Below are 24,197 nucleotides of genomic sequence, written 5' to 3' on the forward strand. Positions count from 1 at the left end.
AAATGTGGTGAGTGGTTAGGTGGGGGTGGGGGAGTGTCCCCCGTGTCAGGACGGGCCTCACAGGCCAAGCCAGGAATGATGCATATCAAAGCAGGGGCAGTCATCCTTTGAGGCAAAGGCAAATTCTCTGCCTGGAAGTAAGAACAGAAACTCTTGAGGCAGGAGCTGGGGGCACTTGTGTGAATTCTCCTGCTTGTGGACGGAATCCAAGCAGGACTGTCTGGTGCAAGTTTTCACCCTGTGGGTTATGATTCCCACAGAGGTCACATATTTAATAACTTGCGTATCAGATATTTACATTACAATTCACAACTGTGGCAAAACTATAGTTACCAAGTAGCAACAAAATAATTTTATGGTTGGGGAATCACCACAACATGAGGAACTGTAATAGAGGTTCATAGCATTAGGATGGTTGGGAACCATTGGGATGGGTCTCAGGAGCAGTCTTCTAGGGACACCTGGAACCAATCTGGTCAGAGCTAAGTGCCGGCTATGAGCGTCACTCCAGCCAGGAGGCTGACTGAAATCTTCAAGCATCGTCTTTCTAAGACAGCAGGAACATCTTGAGGTTCCTTTCCGAAAGTGCCAGAAAAGGTCTTTAGATAGGGGCAAGTGGGTCATGATTCTGTGTGTGTGTGTGTGTGTGTGTGTGTGTGTGTGTGTGTAACTAAGGCATAGAATAAGAACAGATCCGGAGACAGCTGTGAGACCAGGAAGGAAAAGCAAAAGCCCCCTCCCTCTGCAAAAACAAAACAAAACAAAACAAAACAAAAAAACACCAAGTCCTCAGTCATGACCACTGTCCTACTTCTTACCAGGTTAACACAGAAAATGGGGAAGCAAAAGGAGATGTGGGACACCCCTCTCACACCACAAGCTTTTCGCATTCCTTCCAGCCTGACCCCTGTTTTCCCTGTGCTTTGTCAGGTTTTGGGTGGGTTCAGCGCCTGCTGTCAGAATGCTGGCAGCTTCAGCCACCCTTGGGGCTGTCCAATGGATTTTGGTGGCAGGTTCTCAAACACAGCCACTACCTTCATCTCTTACCCTTGGGGCATGAGCTCTTGATCTCTATAAAGTCCAAGCCCTGAGCTCCGTCTGTCCTATCACTCCTGCTTCTGAAGGTGTAACTCCAAAATGCAGAGAGAAGTGTGGAAGGCTTCAAATAGCCAAGACAACCAGGCAAAAAGGGCGATGCTGGTGGGGTCCCAGTACCTGATTTTAAATTATACCACAAAACCATTATAAACGAAATCATTTATTGCTGGCACAAAAGCAGAAGTGAGGATCAAGGGACTAAAACAGAGGATCTGGAAATAAACCCACATAGCTGTAGTTACATAATTTTTTTTTAATAAATGCATTAAAGCATTCCTCTTTGACAGCCTCTTTGACAAATGGTGCAAGCAAAATTGCATATGCAAATGTAAAAGAATGAAATGAGAGCCCTGTATTTCATCCGGTGGGGTGAAAAAGTAGACTCTGAATTCATTAAAGATTTTATTGTAAGGCCTGAGACTCTAAAAATGCTAGAGGAAAAAGTGGGGAAACTCTTCAAAATACAAACTTTTTTTCAGAATAGGTGTCCAATTGTTCATAAAATAATGCCAACGATTGGAAAATGGGATTCATAAAATTAAAATTTCCAAATTTTAAATCTATGGGCTCATAAAATTAAAAAGCTTCTGCATAGCCAAATAAACAGTCAAAGACTGGATGGACAGTCTACTGAATGGAAAAAAAAAAACCCAAACCTTTGTTAGATTTGCCTATTAGAATTAAATCTAGAGTATACAAAGAACACAAAAACAAAACTACAAGCCATCAACATACAAATAGCCAATAAATATACGAAAACTGTTCAAGCTTAGTCGCCAGCAGAAAGACAGAAACTAGAGCTGCACTGAGAGTCCATCTCAGCGCAGCCAGAATGGCTATCATTAAACAATGTACTGTAAGGGATTCTTATACAGGGCTGGTGGGAAAGCAAACCAGGCTAGCCACTATAGAAATAAGCATAGAGGGTTCTTCAAAACCTAAAAATGAGGCCATTGAGATGGTTTGCTGAGGAAAGGTATATGCGTTTGACTCTACTATACTATACCATACCATACTGTGCCATACTATGCCATACTGTGCCATACCATACCATACTGTGCCATACTATGCTTTGACTATTCTATACTATTCTATACTATACCAAATACTATGCTATACTTTGACTATACTAAGCTATTCTCATACTCTAACCACTTGAGTTTGCTCTTCAGAACCTCCATAAAGTGGAAGGCGAAAACCTACTCTGCAAAGTTGTCCATTGATTTCTTGTGCTCTCCCATATTGTGTGTGTGTGTGTGCACACGTATACAAAAATTTAAGTTTCTTCCTATTACATGTGTCCTTGAAAGGCTGTTCCTCCCTCAGGGGCAAGGGGAGGTAAAGGAGTCAGTCCTTGAGTTCATGTCAGAAATAGTTCCTGTTCCCCTTACTAGGGTACCCACTTGGATACTGAGTTACCATGGGCTACATCCGAGCAGGGGTTCTAGGTTATATCTATACATGGTCTACTGTTGAGGTTCAAATCATAAGAGGATGTTGAAGGCCTATGGGTCTAAATTATACTCAAGTCTTCATTATCATATGTCATTGAGAAAGACCAGCTGGCTAGCTGTCAAGAGACCTCAGAAAGTTCATTCAGATTTGTAAACTCACTCTGGTACAGGCTTTGACTATTTGTGGGCTTAGAACCTGGAATTTTGTCAGAACATTGAACATAAGTTCTCTGAGCACATTCATATAATCTAAGCTTACAGCAACTGGAGGAAAAATGTCATATGGTCTACAGTGTCTTGAGTATGTGACCCATGGTCTTTTCTCTATGGTAATAGTTTTGATCACAAAATACAGGTCCTCATAGGCCAGGCAGCTTAGTTTTGGAGTGTTAAGACTTAGGTATGAGTCATAATTAGACAAATAAAGAGTAAGGCACACTCCAGACATGTGAGAATAGGAATAAGATATATAATGGTTCAGAAACAAGGGAGAGATTGTATGATAAGGCCAGAAAACTTCAAACATCCACATAAACAAATAGAATAGTATAAATGAGATAATGTCAAGAGGCAAAGATAGAACAATAGCTGGGACAAAGGCATGTGAAAGCCCTGAGAGCCACAATAAGGAATTTGGGTATTTATTTTCAATATGGGTGTGCTGGTTAATTTGAAATTTCATTTGTTGGAGAAAGGTTTAACTGTGTTTTCAAATTCTGATTTCAGTGCCTTGAGGTTTGGTTACCGCTCTGCCACGGGCATTGTTAATAATGCTGAACTATGTCCTGTAACTATGTGATGAGAAGGAATGTTCACCATTATTCCTAACTGGTTGATTAAAATGTCTATACTCGAGCAGGGCAGAAGGAGGTAGGCATGGCAAAGGTTCAAGGGTTTGGAAGACAGGAAAGAGCGAGAGACAAGGACAGGAGGAGGAAGAAGACCCAGCCACGGCATAGTGTGGAAAGAAGCACATGGCTGGCATGGATGGAGGAAGTGGCCCAGACAATGAATGAGCAGGTATTTATGGAATTATGGATGAGAGGCAACCTGGGATGGGGCTGGGAGGTAAAGACAGATTAGGGGTTAGAATCTGCCTTGCTCTAGGTGATATGAGGCTGTTCTAAAATCTGTCAGGGTCTGTGTCCTTTATTGATTATAATAATGGGTTTGATAATATCACTGTAATAATTATACGGCTAAAAATAAACATTACTAGGCAAACCATTAAATTAACAGCAGCACTCATTTGAAAAAAAATTCCCCCATCAGATTGGCCTATAGGCCTGTCTGCATGGCAGCTTGATTGTTGATCAATACAGTAGGCCCAGCCCACTATGGGTGGTGTCAGCCTGGGAAAATGGTCCTGGGAGGTATAAGAAAGGTAGGTAAACATAAATCTGAAGCAAGCCAGAAAGCAATGGTCTCTACTTCAGTTCCTGCCTTCAGGTTCCTGCTTGGCTTGAGTTTCTTGCCTTGGCTTGTCTCAAAGATGGACTGTGATTGGGGTCTGTAAACCAAATAACTCTTTCCTACCCAAGTTGCTTTTGGTCAGTGTTTTATCACAGTAATAGAAACTAAATTCCAAAATAGGGAACAGGTGAGATATTTTAAATAGAGGAGAAACAATGAAAAAAATTTGTTCTTTAAGAAGATCATTCCAACTAGAATGTGGAGAATGAATTGAAAGGGTGAAACACTGAAAATTGAGATGACTAAGTGACCCAGATAAAAGTAAAATAGGGCAAAATGAGTGTGGTAAAATGTATAAAATTAGTTTATTGATTGGACAGAGAAATAAATCAGCAAACAGGAAAGGATGATATTAAGATTTCTGGGGCATGGTGGTAACAATAACAAAATAAAGAACTACTGTATATAAGGATACTTTGATTTTGTTTTCTATTTGTATCCCTTTTATGGCCTTTTAAAAAAAATCTCATTGCTCTAGACAATACTTCAAGTACTGTATTGAACAGTAGAGGAGAGAGTGAACATTTTTTTTCTTGTTCTGATTTTAGTGAAGTTCCACAAGGCCAAACATTTTAGTCTTAACTTTATTATACCTCTGGGAATATTGGTGCTGGGTTCAGGTCAGGCAGCTTGGTGTTACAGAACCTGTGGAAATTATGGATAGAAGTTGTTGTTGCATATTTTGCACTGAGGACTTTGTCTATGCACCATGTAATATGGGGCTAAGAAATAGGGCTAGACCAGTACGTTTTCTACATAACTGAGAATTATGGCCAAAGTCAACAACTGATACTATGTTAATAGGATTGGAAAGAAATGTGCCTCAAGTAATAGTTTTTTATCTCAATAATGTATGTAAGAAAGAAATAGGCATAGCAGTGTTTATTTATTTTTTAGACAAAGTCTGACTATGTGGTTTGGCTTCAAATTCATGAACCTTCTGACTCATTTTCTTGAGTGTTAGGATTAAGGGCTTGCGCCACCCCATTTGCTTTGATCTGGGTTTTGATGGACATAAGCAGTCCAGAGACATTACTACACTAAGAAAGTAAGAGAGAACAATGGATTGGAGGTCTTGATATCAAAAAAGGGGTTTTGGAAATGTTAGTATAAAAAGGGTGAACAGACAAGAATTAGTGGTCACATAGAATAAACAAAACTGTTATGTGTAGGATTACTGAAGGGTATTCTTACTTGACTATGCCTCAAACACTGCTTATTTTCATCTGGAGCAACTAAGTTCTATACTATATTATTCTAGTGACGAAATATAAACCACACAAGAATACGAAGATTTTTGAACAACCTATCTCACTAAACAGTAGACACAAGCCTATTAATCAGAGTATACCTAAGAATTCCAGGAAAGACATGGCTTATACAATAGTTAGCAAATTTAAATTAATTTTGAAAACCACATGTCACTTTTATCATCCTATATCATTGGGTTCTTGTATTGTCTGAAATACAATGCGGATCAGAGATGGCAGTTTGCTTAGCATGTGTATTATCAGTAATGATTTATAATGTGTTCCTTATAAGTGTGACTGTTTTGATAAAGACCAATACATGCTTTTTAAAAGGACATATTATTTTGTTACAATTTACCAAATACTTTGTTATTAATGTTTGAAAATAACATTGTTCTGCATTTTTAAAAGTTTAACACTTAATTTTTAATAAGCACACTAGGTATTGCTAGGTAGAATTTAAGGTTTATGTATCTTCTTGAATACCCACAAAGGACAAGGTTAATTTTGTAGTTCCCCAATCTTTCACAACTTAGTCAATATTAAATAGTTCCATTCAGGGTGAAAGTTGACCCTTTTGGCTAGTGAATATTGGCACAACTGTGGGACATGAGAATGCTGACTTTCAAATTTAAATAATGACATTATGCCTGGAGGTTAGTTCCAAATCTACATCTTGTGTAGAAATATAAGCATTAACGAGTTTCTACTTCATTTATGTGTTAATCAGACTCAGACTTAAAATTTCTTAAACTGGGTAAGGCTTTTCAAAGTGCAACATTTTTAATGACATCAATCGATGAAATACAGTTAAGCCCCACAGTATTGAGAGTAGAGAGAGACCCAAAGACCACACAGCAAGACCAAAGTCTGAATTGAGATTCTGTATTATGAGTTGAGACTCTGTATTAAGCCAGCCTGTTACTGCCTGGACAGAAACTTCTCACAGAACAGCCTCAAATGTATATTACAGGGAGTTTTTAGAGACAAAGAACACAGAAAAACTACATCCTGGTTAGCAGCTGCAGGGAGAAGCAAGTAATCAATTTAACAGAAGCCAAGAACAAGCAGTTATCTGGGGCATTTGAAGCCTAAGTTTATAGAACAAGATTTTTTATGCAATGGGAGCACATAGGGGCAGGGGCATCACTTTCAGTTTATATTTAATGTGCATTGGCACTTTGCCTGTATATATATCTGTGTGAGGGTATTAGATCCCCTTGGATCTGGAGTTACAGATAGTTGTAAGCTGTCACGTGGGTGCTGGGAATCAACTCTGGGTCCTCTGGAAGAAGAGCCAGTGCTCTTAGCTACTAAGCCATCTTTCCAGCCTTGTTACTTTTAGTTTAAACCAAAGGTTTAAAAATGGTTCCAGCTGAAACACAAAGGAGAAGCCTTTGCTCTGTCACATTCTCCACTGGTCTAAGTGAATGATCAAATCATAAAAGGCATCCTACTTTAAAGAAGTAGAAGTTGGTCTCAAGGATCATTAATTTGACCAAGTTAATCCTTTGTTTTCCCATAATTAGCCATGAAACTTAAAATGCAGGTCTCCATTCTTAATCTAATCAAACTGAGATTTAAAGGCCCAGCCAGTGCTGATAACAGAGTAGTTAACCTGGGAGACCAAGAGAATAGACACTGGTACCAATTACCTGATTCATGTTTTTGGCTCTCTTTTTTAAGTGCTTCCCAGCCATGGCAAGATTTTTGCTAATTATTCCTGATTGATTAGTATAGAAACAACAGGTTTCTCCCAAAGCCATACATAATTCTTCTTGTCTCAAGAGATGTCTAAGTCTCTCAGATTTTGTAGGACCTTATTGGGAAGGAAACATGTTGTTCTCATTTAGAGATGAAAACTCTTAATACCGCTAAGTTCTGGTCAATCTATTAATGTAGTTCTTAAAACTTTACTTTCCCATGGAAAAGGATGATGTGCCTATGGCTTTTGAGCCAGCTATGCTTGCTCCAGCCAAGAGTGAGATGAGGATTGGTGAAGCCCCCCCCTTTTTTTCTTTGTAGTCTGGGGACCATATTAAAACATATTCTCCCTTCTTCCCCATTGTATAGGTATACCTAGGGCAGAATGTGTAGAGAGGTGCATAAAAAAGGTTTCTTAGTTAAGAAAGCATCAGAAGAGGCACACTTAGTCAACCTACTAGTACCTGACCACCAAGTAGTCTCGGGGGCTTGGTAATATTGCTGTTCTCTAAATGTATTACTCTGGAAGGCAGAAAACAGACATCAGAACAAGGGGAAATGACTAGGTTAGAAGTTTGGAATATTAGACAAATTCCTTCCCTGCAAGTCCTCTAATGCTAATTTGGGTTGTCCCTTGTCACAACAGGTTTTTGAGAGTGAAAGAGCTGACAGTATGGTTAGTTCTTATCCCTATGAAGTATTGGGGGATATGTGGGAGGGAAGAACTCTAAGCAAAACCAGCAATCCTGGCCAATTTCTGGCTGGGAATGATTAACTAAATGAACCTTGTCAAAAATAGAAAATATGGTTGGGGATCCCCCAGCTTCCTGGACAGCAGGACATGGGACTCCGGCCCCAGGTTTGAGCTGTTCATTCCTTCTTTTTCCATCCTCTTTTTCCTCTTGGTTATACCATAGAGTCACAAGCAACCCTGGGTCAGGGTATATCACCAGAATCAGTAGGTCCCACTGTTCTTAGGGCCACTTGTTGGGCAGCCAGGTCAGTAGCTCAGTTACCTCTTGCCTCAGGGCAGCCTTTTTTTTATTTTTATTTTTTATGTCCTCAGCAGAGAATAGCAACTTGTAGGGGAAGCCACATAACCTTTAGGAGAGACAAGATTTCTTCTTTTTTTTCTTAAAGCTTTTTTTTTTCCATTATTAATGCCTATGAGTACTCTAGCTGCATGTACACCTGCATGCCAGAAGAGGGCATCAGATTGCTTGTATAGATCGTTGTAAGCCACCATGTGGTTGCTGGGAATTGAACTCAGGAACTCTGGAAGAACAGAGAGTGTTCTTAACCACTGAGCCATCTCTCTAGCCCCTTCTTCTTTGTTTTTGATGTCCTTTCCCCTTGCAGTGAGGAGCCCTTTTTCCCTATAGATCATAACATGGATACGCACAGTAGCAAAAACATAGTGACTGTGTACATAGTGATTAGCTTTTCTCTTCTCTATCTGAGAGCCTAGATCAGGATGGTAATTCTGCTTCCTGGGTTGAGGTACCTGTCCCTAAGGCTTGGGCCCAAATCATTTCTGTTCAAGTAACAACTGTAGCCCCCTGTGTACCTGGTTCCATCTTTAATGAATCTGTTCCCATTCATGCGGAATACTGCATCAGGCTCTCTCAGCAGGGTGTCCATTAGGTGTAGGCTGATTCCCTAGACCACCCTAGACTTACCTCAAGACAGTCATGTATGAGTACCTTCAGGTTGTTGTCAGGCAAGAGGGTACCAGGATTGGTGATTGAGGGTTTCTCAAACTAGACTTGAAGGTGGTCCAGGAGTATGGCCTGTTACTGGGGCCTCAGAGATGGGCCTTAATTGAGTGAGTATAAGATTCTGGCCCACACTTCACTTGTTTGCTTCTTTCTTTAGAATAGCAGTAGGGACCACATCTCTTAGACAAGTGGGCCATCCTGAGGCCACATGGTCTGATCATTTGAACAGGTATGCCAGTGTGCATTATCATGGCCCCAACGATTGGGTTAAAGCCCCTTTGCTCTGTTGGTCTCCTTTTGGAGTTCCTGTCCCCTCCAGGTCTTTCTATCGCCCCCCTCTTTGCTAAAATTCCATGCATTCTGTCCAAAGTTTGGCTGAGCGCCAGCTTCTGCTTTGATACCTCAATCAGTAGAGTCTGTGGTAGGCTCCTGTTCTGTCCCTGGGGGCCTTGCAGAGACTGATACCACAACCAAGGACCATGCATGGAGAGGACCTAAAACCCCTGCCCAGATGTAGCCCATAGTTTCAGTCTTCAAATGGGTTCTCTAGTAAGGGGAGCAGGAACTGTCTCTGGCTTGAACTCAGTGGCAGGCTTTCTGATCACCTTCCCCTGGGGGAGGACACAGAGGAAGACAAATGAAGCCAGACCAGATAGGCTAAGGTCAGACAGAAGGGGAGGGGCATAGAGGGAGAAAAGGGAGGGCGGGTAGGGTTAGGAGGACACAAGGGAGGGGACCATAGCCCAGATACAAAGTGAATAAATTGTTAAAAAAAAAAAGTAACTGCTTTGATACCCTGCAGGGTAGAGCCTTTCAGAGGCCCCCTGTGGTTGGCTCCTGTCCTGTTCCCTGGTTTTTCCCTCTTCTGATGTCCATCCTCTTTGCCTTTCTGAATGGGGATTGAGCATTTTAGCCAGAACCCTCCTTCTTGATTAGTTTCTTTAGGTGATCAGATTTTAGTATATTTATCCTATATTATACGACTAATATCCACTTATAAGTGAGTATATACCATGTGTGTCTTTCTGCTTCTGGGATACCTCACTCAGGATGATCTTTTCCAGTTCCCACCACTTGCCTGCAAATTTAATGATTTCCTTGTTTTTTTATTGCTGAGTAATATTCCATTGTGTAGATGTACCACAATTTCTGTATCCATCCTTCAACCGAGGGGCATCTGGGTTGTTTCCAGCTTCTGGCTATTACAAATAAAGCTGCTACAAACATGGTTGAGCAAATGTCCTTGTGTGCTTGAGCATCTTTTGGATATGTGCCTAGGAGTGGTATAGCTGGATCTTGAAGTAGTACTACTCCTAATAGTCTGAGAAAGTGCTAGATTGATTTCCAAAGTGGTAGTACAAGTTTACATTCCCACCAGCAATGGAGGAGGGTTCCCATCTCTCCACATCCTCTCCAGCATGTGTTCCCACTTGAGTTTTCTTTGGGCAGAGTGCAGGGAATCTTATAAAAGCAGGGGGAGACAGTAAGACCTGGAGAGGACAGGAGCTCCACAAGGAGAGCAACAGAAACAAAAAATCTGGGCACAGGGGTCTTTTCTGAGACTGATACTCTAACCAAGGGCCATTCATGGAGATAATCTAGAACCCCTGCACAGATGTAGCCCATAGCAGCTCAGTGTCCAAGTGGGTTCCATAGTAATGGGAATAGGGCCTGTCTCTGACATGAACTGATTGGCCTGCTCTTTGTTCATCTCCCCCTGAGCAGGGAGCAGCCTTACCAGGCCACAGAGGAAGACAATGCAGCCACTCCTGATGAGACCTGATAGACTAGGAACAGAAGGCAGGAGAGGAAGTCCTCCCCTATCAGTGTACAGAGGGGAGGGTGGGATTGGTAGAGGAGAAGGAAGGGAGCCACAGGCGGGATACAAAGTGAATAAAATGTAATTAATAAAAAATACAAAATAAAATAAAAGTAATGTGATCAGAATAAACAAACAAACAAACAAACAAAAGCCCTTTTGCAATGCCTTTTGTTTCATGGACAAACAGATAAAAAGATTTTGAAATATGTGGAAGTGCTAGGGCTGGAGACAAAGTCAGGGCTGTTTTTAAAGCATTAAATGCTCTTTGTTCTGTCTCAGTCCAGATTAGGGGCTCGGTGGCCCTCCTCCCTTTGTGCTGGTGTATAGAGGCTTTGCTGTTTCTGCAACTTCTGGTATTCAGAGGCAGCAACACTCAACCATACTTAAGAACTCTCAAACCTGTCTCTTAGTCTTTTGGAGTTGGGATCAGAAAGATGGCAGCAATCCTACTCTGAAATAAAATCCTTTTCCCTCCCCTCAGCTGGTAGCCAAGATAGGTAGCCTTTGATGTACAAAGTTGGGCCTTCTTACTGACATTTTGTAGACCAGTGTCTGTAACTCTTCGCAGCAGTCTCTCAGTGGCCCCTTTACAATCTAGCTCGGTTTTAGAGGCTTAGAGGAGGTCATCTACACATTAAGAATATGGCCATGGGAAACTTCTGATGGAAAGGAAAGAGCTCAGCACTTAGTGCCTCATCAAACAGAGTTGGAGAGTTTTTAAATCCTTTGGGCAACTTGGTCCAGGTAAGTTGCCCACTGTAACCTCTTACTGGGTCTGTCCATTCAATAGCAAGGTTGGGTTGACTCATTTCTCATTTTTCAGGTCCAAAACATTGTACACCTGTTTCTCTGGAGGAATCAGACTCACGAGAATGTATGGGTTTGATACCATGGGGTGGATGGTCTCAATTCCTTTATTCAGTTTCATCAGGTCTTGGATTGGTTGGCATAATGAGGTCCCAGGTTAAATAATAGGCAGGGGAGGTGTTTTCCAGGATGCCTGTCTCTCTAAACTGGACAATAGGACTCCATTTCCCCCTATGTTTCTAGAGTCACTGGGTTATTTGATCTGGATTGGGATAGCTGAACTAGTCAACAACTGTGGGAATTTGATGTTGGGCTAGTCCCAGGGATGGGGATGGAGGTTGGTTTTGCTCATACCTCCCCAGAGGAATTTTTGCTGCAAATCTGAGAAATAATCCAACTGTTTGATTAGGGGGTAGGATTTTTAGCTAGAAGATAATTTTGTGACAAACTGCAAGACACCAAAATTTTGCTGGGTATTTATAAGTCTGTGTCTCATCATCAGAGGTAATGTTGGCTTTCAATTTATGGAACAGGTGTCATCCCCAAAGGAGGAGGGGGTAATCAGGCATGATGAAGAATGAGTGGGTTACGGTTCCCCTTTCTAGTGTTACAGGTCTGGGGTCATTCAGAGATCCACCAATCTGACCACAAGCAAATTCTAACTATGTGGAGGCTTTATTTAGATATTGATGCCAGGACTAAAGCTGAGTTTTGGATTCTCAAGATGTAGCACCAAGACACATTAGTCAGTCAGGAGTTTATAATGGCAAAAACCATACAGTTACTCTCTGGTTACCTGTTGGCATACATCTTGCCTATGTGCAAGCATGCTATGTGTGTAAGCAGGAGCTCAATTTAGCAAACAGATGTCCTGCAACTTTGGTTATGTTGTGAAAGCGAAGCTGGTTTACAGAAGTGGAAAACATTGTTAGCATTATGACCTGTTACCTTGCAAGAACAATAGTTTTTGTTAACTTGTACAAGACCAAGTAATTACAGGATAGTCCTTAACATTCCATGAAGTTATTTTGAGCAAGCTGTCTGACAAGTACAGCTTCTACAGACTAGAGGCTTACGGGCTGAAGGTATTTTTCTTTCTCACATTCCTCATGCATGCTAATTAAACTTTAAACATAATGTAAGCCATCCTTGAGTTGTACCCTGAGACAAATTCTTGACTCTGTGGTAGGTACCTGTTCATACTGGGATCTAGTATGCCCAGTTAAAGTAATTAGTGATGCAAAGGCAACAGTAAATAGCAGGAGAAGGGCTATGGGCATTACAATGTTCGTTAGGGCAGTAGACTTATTAGCCAGGAGGACCCTGAAAATGAGAAGGGGAATCATTCTTTTTCTTTTTCCACACTGGGTCCTTTCTTTTTCTTTTTGTTTTCTTTTTGAATGTAGTCAATTTATCTCTAATGGTCTCTGAGTGGTTTGCATAGAAGCCATTTTCTCCTAAAGCCATACAAGAACCTTGTTTTGCACAGAGTAGGTTGAGTGCCTTGTCATGTTGTAAAACCACTTCAGCTAATGATTTTAAACTGTTCTTTAAACTGTTCACGAAGTTGACCACTTTGTGAGTTAACTTTCTAATATGGATAGGCCACGGTCTACTTGATGTCCTAGGTTTTGAGTTAATGTCTGCCATTTCTGTACCTGTGGTATCAAGAGTGATCCCTAAGCTTATGAGGAGAGGTATGAGGGGCTGCATGCTTCCTTCTGAACAGGGAGTCTGGAAAGTGTGTGACTACAGGTGCTGTCTTCTTGAACACACATCTGGGGAAACATGGATACTAAGATGCAAAACTTTAGGGTTTTATGCACATTTAATATAGATAAACAAGGAGACAACCAGTTAACACCTGCAAACCAAATAGTTTCTGCTGCGCAGTAAAGGAGAAACTGTGAACTGATGGAGAGGCTCCTGGCAAGTTTGAAACAATGATATTGGACCTGCATTTACTCTCAAAGTGGGTTCTAGACGTATCATAGTTCTTGGAATAAAAAGAGGTCCCTTCACTGTGGATCTGATCTGGGTCAAGGAATGGATAGCTGAGCGAACCAGTCCCCGTATGTAATTTGCCCAGGCTGAGAAGTGGAGGCTGGGTCCTGGTGTACACCGCACTACATAGTGTACACATGCACTACGCAGTGCTGGGGTTTTGCAGGAAGGCAGGATCAGCATCCAAGTGCAGTGTTAAGGTGAGTAGTATTTATAAGCTGGCATACTGAGTCTATCATGATCATTAGGGATTCTGGAAAGGTCAGAAAAGCAGCATTAGTGAGAAGAGGGAGAAAAGGTGCGGTGTCAGAAAGTGGCTTGACCTTGTATGTTCTGCTGATGGGGGTGGGAGACAGGAAAAATGATAAAGGTGGAAGTAGGTCTGGAAGCAGAAGAGTGCAAATAGGAGGAATTGTGGGTAAGATGAGCCAGGGAGGAAAAGGCACAAATATCAAGTGGCCTCAGGTCCTTTGCTTGGGAGTGGGACCAAAGAAAGGTGTATACTTAACCAGTATTCTAAAGATCAGTATCTTGGATCCCTCCAGAGGCATCAACCTATTCCCATCTCTATAGAAAGCACTAATGACCTGTTTCCCATCTGTTGTCTCTGTGGTCAAGAATTTCACAGGTAACTCTACCCTACTTATTAACCAAGACAAGTGAGGATGGGCTTTCTCCTCCCTGTTGGTGGCAGGTACTCTGGTACTTGCAGCTTCAGTGTGGACACCACCTGTAATTACGGCCCTTGTAATCTGAGTTTGTTCATATATGAACCTGGCATCTAAGTTTCAGTATTTTAAGTTTTGGGGTCAGATTTTTTTTCTGGGTAGGTGTCCCTGACATCAAAAATGAGGTGTACATTTCTGCATAGCCTGCTAACAGGCAGAAGGCATAACTATAGTCTTGTTGTGGTTTCCTAGAGCATTTAGATGAAACTTCCATGCACTAGGGTTCAGATTGTTGATACAGGGACCTGAGCATTTGGCAGGAGGGGATCCAATTTGGATTTCAGGGAAAATCAGGAGGGTGTATAGTCAGATAGAACAACCACATTAGCCTGAAAGTATAAGTCTTCTCAGTCATGTCCAATTTTCTGGAGCCTTGTCATCGTTTTTCTGTGACATGCCTGACCTGGAATGTGATGATGTCAGGTATTGATGCTGTCTACCTTGACAGCAAAGGGGTAGTCAGGATAATCAGCTATGGTCCCTTCTGGCTGGACCCCAATGCTTCAGCGCCATGTCTCTTGATCTACACTGCATCTCCTTGCCAAAAGTGATGTGGATGAGGCAGTGGAGTCTGGAATGCAGCCTTAAAGTAGGCCATGACCTCCTGAGTTAGCTGTAGAGCCTGTACAGCCTGAAGTAGTTGATTTACTAACTTCAGTGGTTAGTTTTAACCCTATTCAAGGGAAAATGGGAGGTCTCCCAACAAAATTTCAAATGCAGTTAAACCTTTTACTTATGGAGTACAATGTAAGAAGGGCAGAGAAAGAGTCCCACTCATCCTTCTCCAGAATTCAAGGTTAATTCAGTCAAGGTCTCTGCCAGGTCTGATTTATCCTCTTTACCTGCCCTGAACTTTGGGGATGATACACACAATGCAACTTCCAGCTGATTCCCAGAATACCAGAAAGGCTCTCAGTAGTTCTAGATATGAAGGCTGGTCCATATTTGGTCTTATGGATAGTGGGATTCAAAATCTAGGTATTATCTCTTCAAGTTTCTTGGCTGTGATCTGAGCAGTCTTGGTGCGAGAAGGGCCTACCCATCCGTGTATCCACAAAGACAAGTAAATACCTATATCTATATTGTCCTGGTCTTGGATCTGTGTAAAACCTACTTCATTTATCTGGTCCTGGGCCTCATTCCTTAATGCCTGGGATGGCACCTTATTGAAGAAAGTGTTTGTATATTGACAGGATTGACACCTGGCAACACTTTCCTGTATTATCTAGTCCATTCATGTGAGAACTAATAACTTATTTATAAGCCCAGTTAACCTGAAAGGACTCCTAGGTGAGTCCCTTCATGGAGCTGACTTGCCAAATGTCTTCCTAGTGCTTGATGGAGCACTTTTTCCTCATCAGTTAGTTTGAGCCATGCTTTGGTGCCCAGTTTTTCAGCTGGCCATAAATGTTTTTCTGAGTATTGGGGTCTGTCAGGTAAAATGGGTTCTGGGATGGAAATCGGGCATTTTACTGCTTGTAGGGCAGCCTCCTTGACTGTATTATAAGCCTTTGTGCTTCCAAGTCCCTTAAGTGACTCTCCTTTCTGATGTCTGGGACAGCAAAATGATAGCCACTCATTTTGGTACCCAGATTCCAGCTTTTAAGTTCAGGATTTCAGTCTTGCTTTAAATAGCTTTTCCCTCTGTCATCAGAAGGCCCCTCTTCCTATAGATGGCTCTGTGCAAATGCATGCTGGCAAAGGCCTATTTAATGTCAGTACATACATTTATAGCCTTTTCTTTCTCCAATTTGAGAGCCTCAGTGAATGCAATTAGTTCAGCTCCTTGAGATGAGGTCCCTGGGGAATATGTTCAGCCTAGAGGACACATTCCACAGTCACAACACCTATCCCAGCATACTGGTGTCCTCCTAGAAAAAACTGCTGCCATCTGAGAACATTATCAAGTCTGGCTACACCCATGGGGTATCTGTCAGGTCCAGCTTCAATCCTTACAATGTGGTGGTAATTCAAGGCAGTCTGTTGGACTCACTGGTCTCTGTAGCAACGTGGCTGGACATAGGGTAGCTCTTTCAGGAAACTTGACTCTCAGCTGGTCTAAGAGCAAAGCATGGTAATGGGTTTTATGGCCATTAGTCATCCATATATCTGGGGTGGTACTCAAGAGAGCTTCAAGTGAGTCCCAGAATCAATTTATCAACTTCCTTCGTCAAGAGGGCTATGGCTGCTACAGCCTTATGCATGCTGGCTACCTAGCTGTCCCAGGGTCCAGCTTCTTAAGAGAGGTAGGCAACAGGTTGTTGCCAGGACCCAAGTCTTCATGTTAGGACTCCCTGGGAAATGCCTTTCTTCTCACCCACAAACAAGTGGAATGGCTTGGTTATGTCAGGTAAGGCTAATCTCTGGTAAGGCCAGAGATGAGGTCAGGGCCTACTTCAGCTCCTGAAAAGCATGCTCCTCTCTCTGGTGTGGAGGTCCTGTTCAGTACCCCAGGCAGCCAGGTATAGGGGCTTGGCCAGCTCAGCAAACCACAGGCTGTGACCCATCTAGCTGATTTAAAGCTAAGTAAGTGGCCTTTAACCACAAGGAAATTATAATTCTGTGCTGTCTAAACCTGGATCCCATGATATAGTCTCATTTTTTTGGTTTGGGTATTCATCTTTCCAATGGCTGCTCCCTTCAGAGTAGGCACATTGATCTTGGGCATTTGTCTCTCCAATCGCCAATTTCTTTACAGTGGGCACACTGAACTTTCCTCAAGGGGGTGCTTTTCTTGATATCTGTCTCTTTTGGTTTCTATTTTTTTTTTATTTTTTATTTTTTTAATAAATCCTGTGCACCCAGGTCACTCTTCCTGGAGGGCTGCCACCATATTCTCAGATAATTTCCTGGTCTGCCTAAATCCGCCAGAATGTCCCTATTGTTGTACACTTGGGAGGCAATTTCAACTTCAAATCCTCCTGTTCTCCTCAAAGAACTGATGCTGACGAAGAAACAAAAACCCTCCGATTTTCTGGAGCCTCTCGTCAATTGAAGTGTAAGTCTGATTAGCTTCCTGAAGGCAGACAGAAATGTGGCCAGGAGTCATTTGGGCCTTGGATTACCTGACTTACCTTAATGAGACAAATCTGTAGGGCATTTAGCAGCAGCCCAGGGACTTGGAAGAGGTTAAGGGATTTCAATCCCACTGCCTGGAAGGAAAAACCTTCTCAACTAGTATAGGGCCACTGGTCTGTCTTGTCTTCCCTCAAGAGCAGCTTGTGAGCTTCCTGTAGGATTCCTTACCGCTCTTTCGCAGTGAAGAGGGTCTGAAGTAGCCACCAGCAGTCTGCCCAAATTGGCTGGTGTGGAGAAAACACTATTTCTAGTGAGAGATTAAACTCTGGGACTTCTTTGAGAAAGAGAGGTTCTGTAGTTTCCAGTTATACAGACTACTAGTGGAGAATGGAACACAAATCAGCACAGACTGAAGGGGCCTTTTGCCTTTCCTACCCTGGGAAGTCCCCACACCGGGGGCCTCCCTCAACGAGAAAGTGGCCCCTGATGAGGAAAGGGGTGCCCGGGGAAGATGTTTTGCAGCTAGCAGTCTGAGGGAGGTCTGGTGTGTCCTTAAGAGGAGCAGGTGGGGATACTCCCCCAAAGGAAGTCAGAAGGGACTTGGGGTCAGAGTCAGAAGAGGGAGAATGACGGGTGGTTGGGGTTGGTAAGAGGATCTATGCCAGGTGGGAGCTGGGTTTACAAGTGCCTCCACTGACATGTACCTTTGCTTGGCTGGTGCCCCAGATGTACAGGGTGGCAGTATGACTTCTCTGAGGGGCTGACAGGTCCAGAGGCCAAGACTTATCCCGCTCCTTAGTTTCACTTACTTTCTCTGAAGCAAAAACGGTAGTGTTAGGGGAAAGGTCAGGTCAGTAATTTTTTTATCCAGGATTGGGACTTCTCCACTAGACACCTCCAGGCCACGATGTAGGGGTGCTGGTCTGGGTGTCCTGGTTTATTGAAGACCACGTGTTGGACTTTGTGTATAAGAGAAAGGATGAGGAGTCTTGAGCTGGCTGGCCTACCTGAAACGAAGGTCAATCAAGAGAACAAAAAGTAGTTAATATTCCTGTATAGACCTGTTCTCTGGACTCCTGGGCTTTTCTCTAGCAATCCTTAAAACAAGACTTCATCAGGTTCAGGGGGCTTCCTGGGTAGAAGAGTTTCACTTTTCTCAACAAAGATAAACAAACAATCTTACACAAAACAGAAAAGACAAAGTTCTAAAATCTGGTGGCCCCCACCAGAATCCTGATCTAACAGCGAGGGCACTTCCTGGAAGCCCCACTGTGTCACAAATCAACCCTGTGTTTAGGTTTCCCACAAATCCCCAGCCTTGTGAGTTACAGAGAAACCTTACCTCCGAGGTGTTCAGATGCCTCTTTTTGCAATCTAGGCACTGGAAGCTGCTATAGGCATCCCCAAACACTAGGCCTATCTGACTTTCCTCTCAGCTCCCAGGTCGCCAGGTACTCTGAAGGGTACCTAGCTTCCCTCGTGCAGTCTAGGTATCTAGAAGCAGCTGGAGGCCTCCCAAGCACTGGGACTGCCTGGAGAGAAACACCTCAGAGAGCAACCTAGAATCTATGATTACAGAGAGGTTTTTAGAGACAAAGAACACACAAAACACACACACCAGTTGTCAGTTGCAGAAGGACGCAGGCCAGAAGCTAAGAGCATGCAGTTAGCCAGGGGTGGGAAGGTGGGGTGGGCGTTTTGACCCTGAGTTTCTAGGACATGCTTGGATGCCTTCCTACAGGAGGGCAGAAAGGAGTGAGAGCAGTTTCAGCTTAAAGCAAAGATGTCTCCAGCTGAAAGAGATGAAGAAACCTTTGCCCTGCTGCAAAAGGATAAACCCAAACTACTCTAGTTTATTCATAACCCAACCTCTTCACAGCCCTCCTCCCATGCTTTACAGTGGCTCTGGCTGCAATTAGAAGCAGGAAGGAAGCGGGTCACCGGGGACTGGAAAAGCAGAGGGAAGCCCAACACGGTTAAGTACGCCCCTGTTTCTCCGGCCTACGTTGGCCTGGTGCTTAGCGATCGACTCTGACTTTCTAGCCAAGATGAGGATCCGGCTGAGGGTCGGCGAAGTGTCTAGAGCTCTAGCAAACTTCCATCATAGGCTGGAGCTCGGCCGAAGGTAGCTCTGGTGCCCTTTCCCCGTGCCCCGGGTTAAGGACACTTCCAGACGGGACCCAGGAGTCTCCACCCAGCCTCTCTGCTGGGACGCAGCAGCAAAGCGCGGTCCACGGCCCAAGAGTCCAAGCGCTCGCCGGAAGAAGCCGAGGCAGCAGCTTCCTGCCGCCTGTCTGTCACGCTAGCCTCGCTTCCGATTGGTCCAAGCCTCGGGCCGGCTCCGCTCGGGCCCCGCCCCCCGCGGACGGACGGGCCGGGGAGGCGGGGCGGCAGCCACTCCGCCCCTCGGCCACGGGCGGGCCCGCCCAGCTGTCAGTTACGGGGGCGGCCCGGCCAGGCGGGCGCTCGCGGCTTCCCTCCTCGCTGGCGCGTGCTCACTGCCCCTCGCCGCCCGAAGTCGGGGCCGCCCGAGCAGCGTCCCCCACCGCGTCGCGCCCGCCCTCCTCGCCTCGGCTGCCGGTCCAGCCGCGAGCAACCCGCGTAGGGCGCCAGGAGAGTCCCCGCGGCGGCGGCTGCCGGCCGAACCATGTTTCGGAGGATCCTGCAGAGGGTAAGAGCGAGCCCGTCCTTCCGGCAGCACGTGAGCGGGCCGGCCGCGGGCCACCGAGGCAGGCGGGGCGGGGGGCGGGGGTGCTCCCGGCTCTGCTAGGCCCTGCAGCAGCGGCCGCCGAGGCCTGCTGGTCCTGCCCGAGCCGGGCTGCGGCTGGGCGGGGCGCAGGCCGGAGCCCCGAGGCCCGGGGCCGGCTCCCGCGCCGGGCTGTCACCGAGGGCCGGAGGGTGTGGTGCCCGCGCGTCCCTCCCCGCTCCCCGCCCGCGAGTGCGCGGCGGCGGGCGGCGGCGGGCGGCGGCGGGGCCCTCCCCTGCCCCAGCGTGCCTCCACCTCCCCAGGACAGTCACCCGTTTTTGCCCCTTTACTCTTCTGCACCGAACGGGAGAGTAATGGGAGAGCCGGCCTGGCGCTGGCTGGAGTCCTGGGACTGGAAGACGGTTAACTGGCAAAGTCAGCGGAGAAGGAAGATGTTACTCACTGGTGGAAACTTTTTAAAGAATTACAAGTGCATTTTCCTCTCCAAGCCCCAGAACCTCATTTTAGTTATCCCAGGAATAAGTGGATCAAACGGAAGATGCACTCGAGTTTAGTCTCTACCGGGGCTATCTTAATTTAAAATCTGGAAAATCTTGAGGGTGAAAAGGTAAGAGTGTTAGGAAGCCGTAGGTGTTTTGTTTAGGTACCAGTTCCTAGAATAACAATTAAAATCTCTTCTAATAGGAGTTGCCTACTCAGGTTTTTTTTGGATAGCTTCAATTCGCTCCCCTCAGAGAATGGTTAATATGAAGAGATGTTACCTAGAGAGTAGGAGAATTAGTTCAAAGGACAAAAACTTACTGTGTAGTAGTTAGTCAAGGAATGTGCCAAGGAGGGTTGAGTCAGCCAGTACACAGGAAGGGAAGCCTCATGCTTACACAGCTTCTGTGAAAGATTTAAGTCATTTGGTCATATATCAGAGGAAGAATAGTTAACTTCTGTCTCTGACTCTCTGTATTGACATTTGGTTTTCTTTTTCTTTTTTCTTTTGCAGTTGTTCTGGCATTTTTTTTTTTTTTTTTGAGGTTTTGATAAGGCAGTAATTTGGCAGCAGGCAAGGGCATGTCCTTTACTCTGCCCATCAGTTGCTTCGTTCAACAGTAAAGGTTTCAGTGCCTGATTGATTACTTGATTTACTTAAGAGACTTTTATCAGTCCTGGAGGAACTGATTACCTCACACCTCAGATTTTCTTTTTTTGTCATAGTTACCCAAGAGAAAAGGAGTTTGCCTGTGGTTTGCTTTACAGTTTATGTGTTTTCTGATTTGGGAGTTGCTTCTGGTAGCTACAGTTTGGCTTTCAAAAAACATGGGATGCTTTCCAGTACTCTTGAAGCTGTGAACCAGTGGGATTATGTGAAGGTCATTCTTAGTGTTGTTGTGTGTCTAACTGTTCAAGAAGCTTCTGTCAAAGCTAAAACAAATGGTATTTACTACGCTCATTGCTGAGATGTGTTAGTGAATTATTGTATTTGAATAAATCAGATGGCAACTGGGCTTCCTAGCCAGGGAACTAGAGATGCTTGTGAGGAAGTCGCTCTTTGTTGTAGGGGTAGCCTTGTGAATTTGTATGGCTAACATCATCTCTGGCTTTTATGGAGTAAATGACAGCCACATTTTTCCCCCCAATATTGTACCTGCAACCAAATAATATCTTCAGACTTTACCCAAATGTTCTCTAGGGGCTAAATTGCCCCTGGTTGGGTTCCACTGTGCTAAATGTATATATTCTTCAATAGAAAGGTTTGTAATATCTGTCATAGTTAACTTTCTCTTATACAGTGTGTATGTTGAGCTTCAGTAGAATTCAGGCACAATGCTAAGAGCTAAGAAATGGTTTAATAAGATTTCACCCTTCCTTTAGAACTCAGAACCTGGTGAACATTAAAAAGTCATTACAGTACTGTGAATGAGAAGGACGAGGAGAGCTCTGGGAGCCACTTATGGAGGAGGGAATTAGGCAGTTATGATAAGCTTCAGGAAGAAGGGCATATTTATAGCTTGAGAAGGAAGGACATACCAGGCAGAGGGAATAGCCTTTATAAAAGTATGGAATCATAAAAGGAGCAAGTGATCCTAGGGGGAGATGAACAGTTACGTTTAAGAAGTGAGACGGTATTCAGGGTTGGGTGGGAGATGAGGCTACTCTAGTGGGTAGTGACCAATTTATGAGAAGACCTTGCATCTCTTGGAAGGTGTTCAGGATTGTCTTGTGATGTGTTTGTTTTAATGCTTAGCATTTATTAGGGGTATTTTGATGAATCTTAATGCATGTGATTTATACTACTAATTTAGATCCTAGAATGTGTGTTTTTTATTGACTCTACAGGTGGTTTTTGCTAACAGGTATAACATGAATCTTTAAATTATGTAAATGTCAATCCTTTTATTTAACCTTACCCTGTCAACCTTATTATTCAGCATTGGTACTAAGATATAAGATTAAAACTACACTTACTGATTTGAGGTTTGTTTGAAACAGTCTCTATAATTCAAACATGTTTTGAATTATAGTTCGCTTCTCTAACATTCTGTTTTTAGGTGATCTTTAATTTGGATTACTATAATTTTCTTCTGGTTAGTGTCATTTAGATAATATTTTGAAAGAAGAAAAGGACATTGCATGAATAATCAGTTGTAACTCAGTCTTTGAACATTACTAATAAGTCTTTAGGGCACTTCACAGAAATTTTATTCCTTCTCTTCCGTATCTTTAATTAGTTTACTAAAGGAAAGGTGTTATTGAGGCTTAGACAGATCTGGAAAAATGATAACAGTGATGAAGGCATATAGTTATGTAGCTTGACTTTTGGCTCCTTTATTGGGTTCTTTTACCTACCACCCTTCTTCACCCCAATTCCTTCCAACTCCCTCAACGCTAGGTAGAAGAGAAAGAAGGATAGAGGGGAAAGAGGGTATAAATTTCTTTAGATTACTTCCTGCTAATTAGGGGTATTGAGTTCCTTGGGATAAGTCCAATCTTCCTTGTCAGAATATCTCCAACCAGCAATGAACAGTCTAGCGGCCAGCAAAAGCAGCAGCAGGAACCAGGAGCAGCAGGGACAAGCAGCAGCAGGGGGAGCAGCAGCCACCACCTCTCTTGGAGTTCTGGCATTATATATATATACACCCTCTGCAGTTTCCTCAGAATTCCAAGCAGAAATTATCTTCAGCTGGCAAAATCACAACCCTCCTGGAGCATGAGACAAATTATAGTTAGTTACTGTGGACAGTCTGAAGCAGCCCCATATCTGACACCTGGGATTAAAACAAAAACATATTCACATAATGTTTCTATGTTTTTCAAAAAGACCAAAATTCTCAGTACACCAATATGTATGTAAGGAATATTTTGATTAATGGTACTAGCCTAGCTGAATTTCTATTGTAGTTTTTTTTTTTTTTTTTTTTTTTTTTTTTTTTAAAGAAACATGAACAAGGCAACTTATAAAGGAAGGTGTTCAATTTATGTCTTATGATTTTAGAAGTTAGAGTCCATGAAGGTGGAGAAAGGCATGGTTGACAGGACAGCTGAGAGCTCACATTTTGATGCACAATTTTGAGGCATTTAGGGAGAAAGCCTGCCAGGAGTGATACACCTCCTCCAAAAGGGCCACACCTCCTAAGCCTTCCCAAAGAGTTCCGTCAGCCAGGGACAAAGCATTCAAACCAATGATCTATGGAATACATTTTCTTTTTTTTTGATGTATAATTTTATTTTTTTTATTAATTACACTTTATTCACTTTGTATCCCCCCATATGGAATACATTCTTATTCAAACTCTCATGGATACTTTGAGAAATATTTAAGGCTCCCTCTCAGTGGCCAGAAAGATGATCTGCATTTACTACATCAGGCAGTTTTCAGACTTTGTGCTGTTTCTTTAAAAAAAAAATTTTTTTTTTTCAATGCAGTTTATTCAGGAACCTTGAACAATCATCTTACCCTGGGGAAAGCCAGCCCACAACTTAAATAGCCTCTGGGTAGCCAACCCCAGCGTGCCACGTGGGCAATGCAGATAAAAAAATTTTTTTTTTTTATTTAGTAGTGGAGATTAGATTTTCTTTTGCTGATAAATATATAAAATATTTCTAAGGAAAGAATGTATTTAATTCAGAATTGTAGAAATGGAAGGGTTGCTTTTCTGATCATTTGGTTTATCTCTTTGTTTTTACACATCAGAGAATAGAAAGTGAATGGGATTCCTTGATTTATCTACATCAGTAAAGTTAGTAGATTCCAAAAACTACTGGAGACGAGAGCCGAATTAAAAAAAAAAGTAGTTGTTTAATTTCTTTGTGTTCAACCTGCATGTAGATCTATGCACCATGTTCATACGTGTTGCCAGTGAAGGCCAGATGGAAGGGGTAGATCCCCGTAACTAGAGTTATAGACATGTGTAAACTGCCATGA

General features: G+C 43.3%; 1 protein-coding gene across 3 annotated transcripts in view; it reads left to right on the forward strand.

The window, feature by feature from the left end:
* The first annotated feature begins 19,502 nt into the window (after positions 1 to 19,502).
* The window catches only part of Eea1 (early endosome antigen 1), a 104,383-nt gene continuing 99,688 nt past the window's right edge, over positions 19,503 to 24,197 (forward strand). For 2 of the 3 annotated variants that reach the window (XM_060377948.1, XM_060377949.1), the window contains exon 1: positions 19,503 to 19,747. In XM_060377948.1, coding sequence (XP_060233931.1) covers positions 19,724 to 19,747 — 24 coding nt within the window. In that variant the 5' untranslated portion in view covers positions 19,503 to 19,723. The remainder of the gene's footprint in view (positions 19,748 to 24,197) is intronic. The other variant, XM_060377950.1, reaches the window with a different exon arrangement.

This window comes from Meriones unguiculatus, chromosome 2, assembly GCF_030254825.1.
Source record: "Meriones unguiculatus strain TT.TT164.6M chromosome 2, Bangor_MerUng_6.1, whole genome shotgun sequence".
Classification (NCBI taxonomy): domain Eukaryota; kingdom Metazoa; phylum Chordata; class Mammalia; order Rodentia; family Muridae; genus Meriones; species Meriones unguiculatus.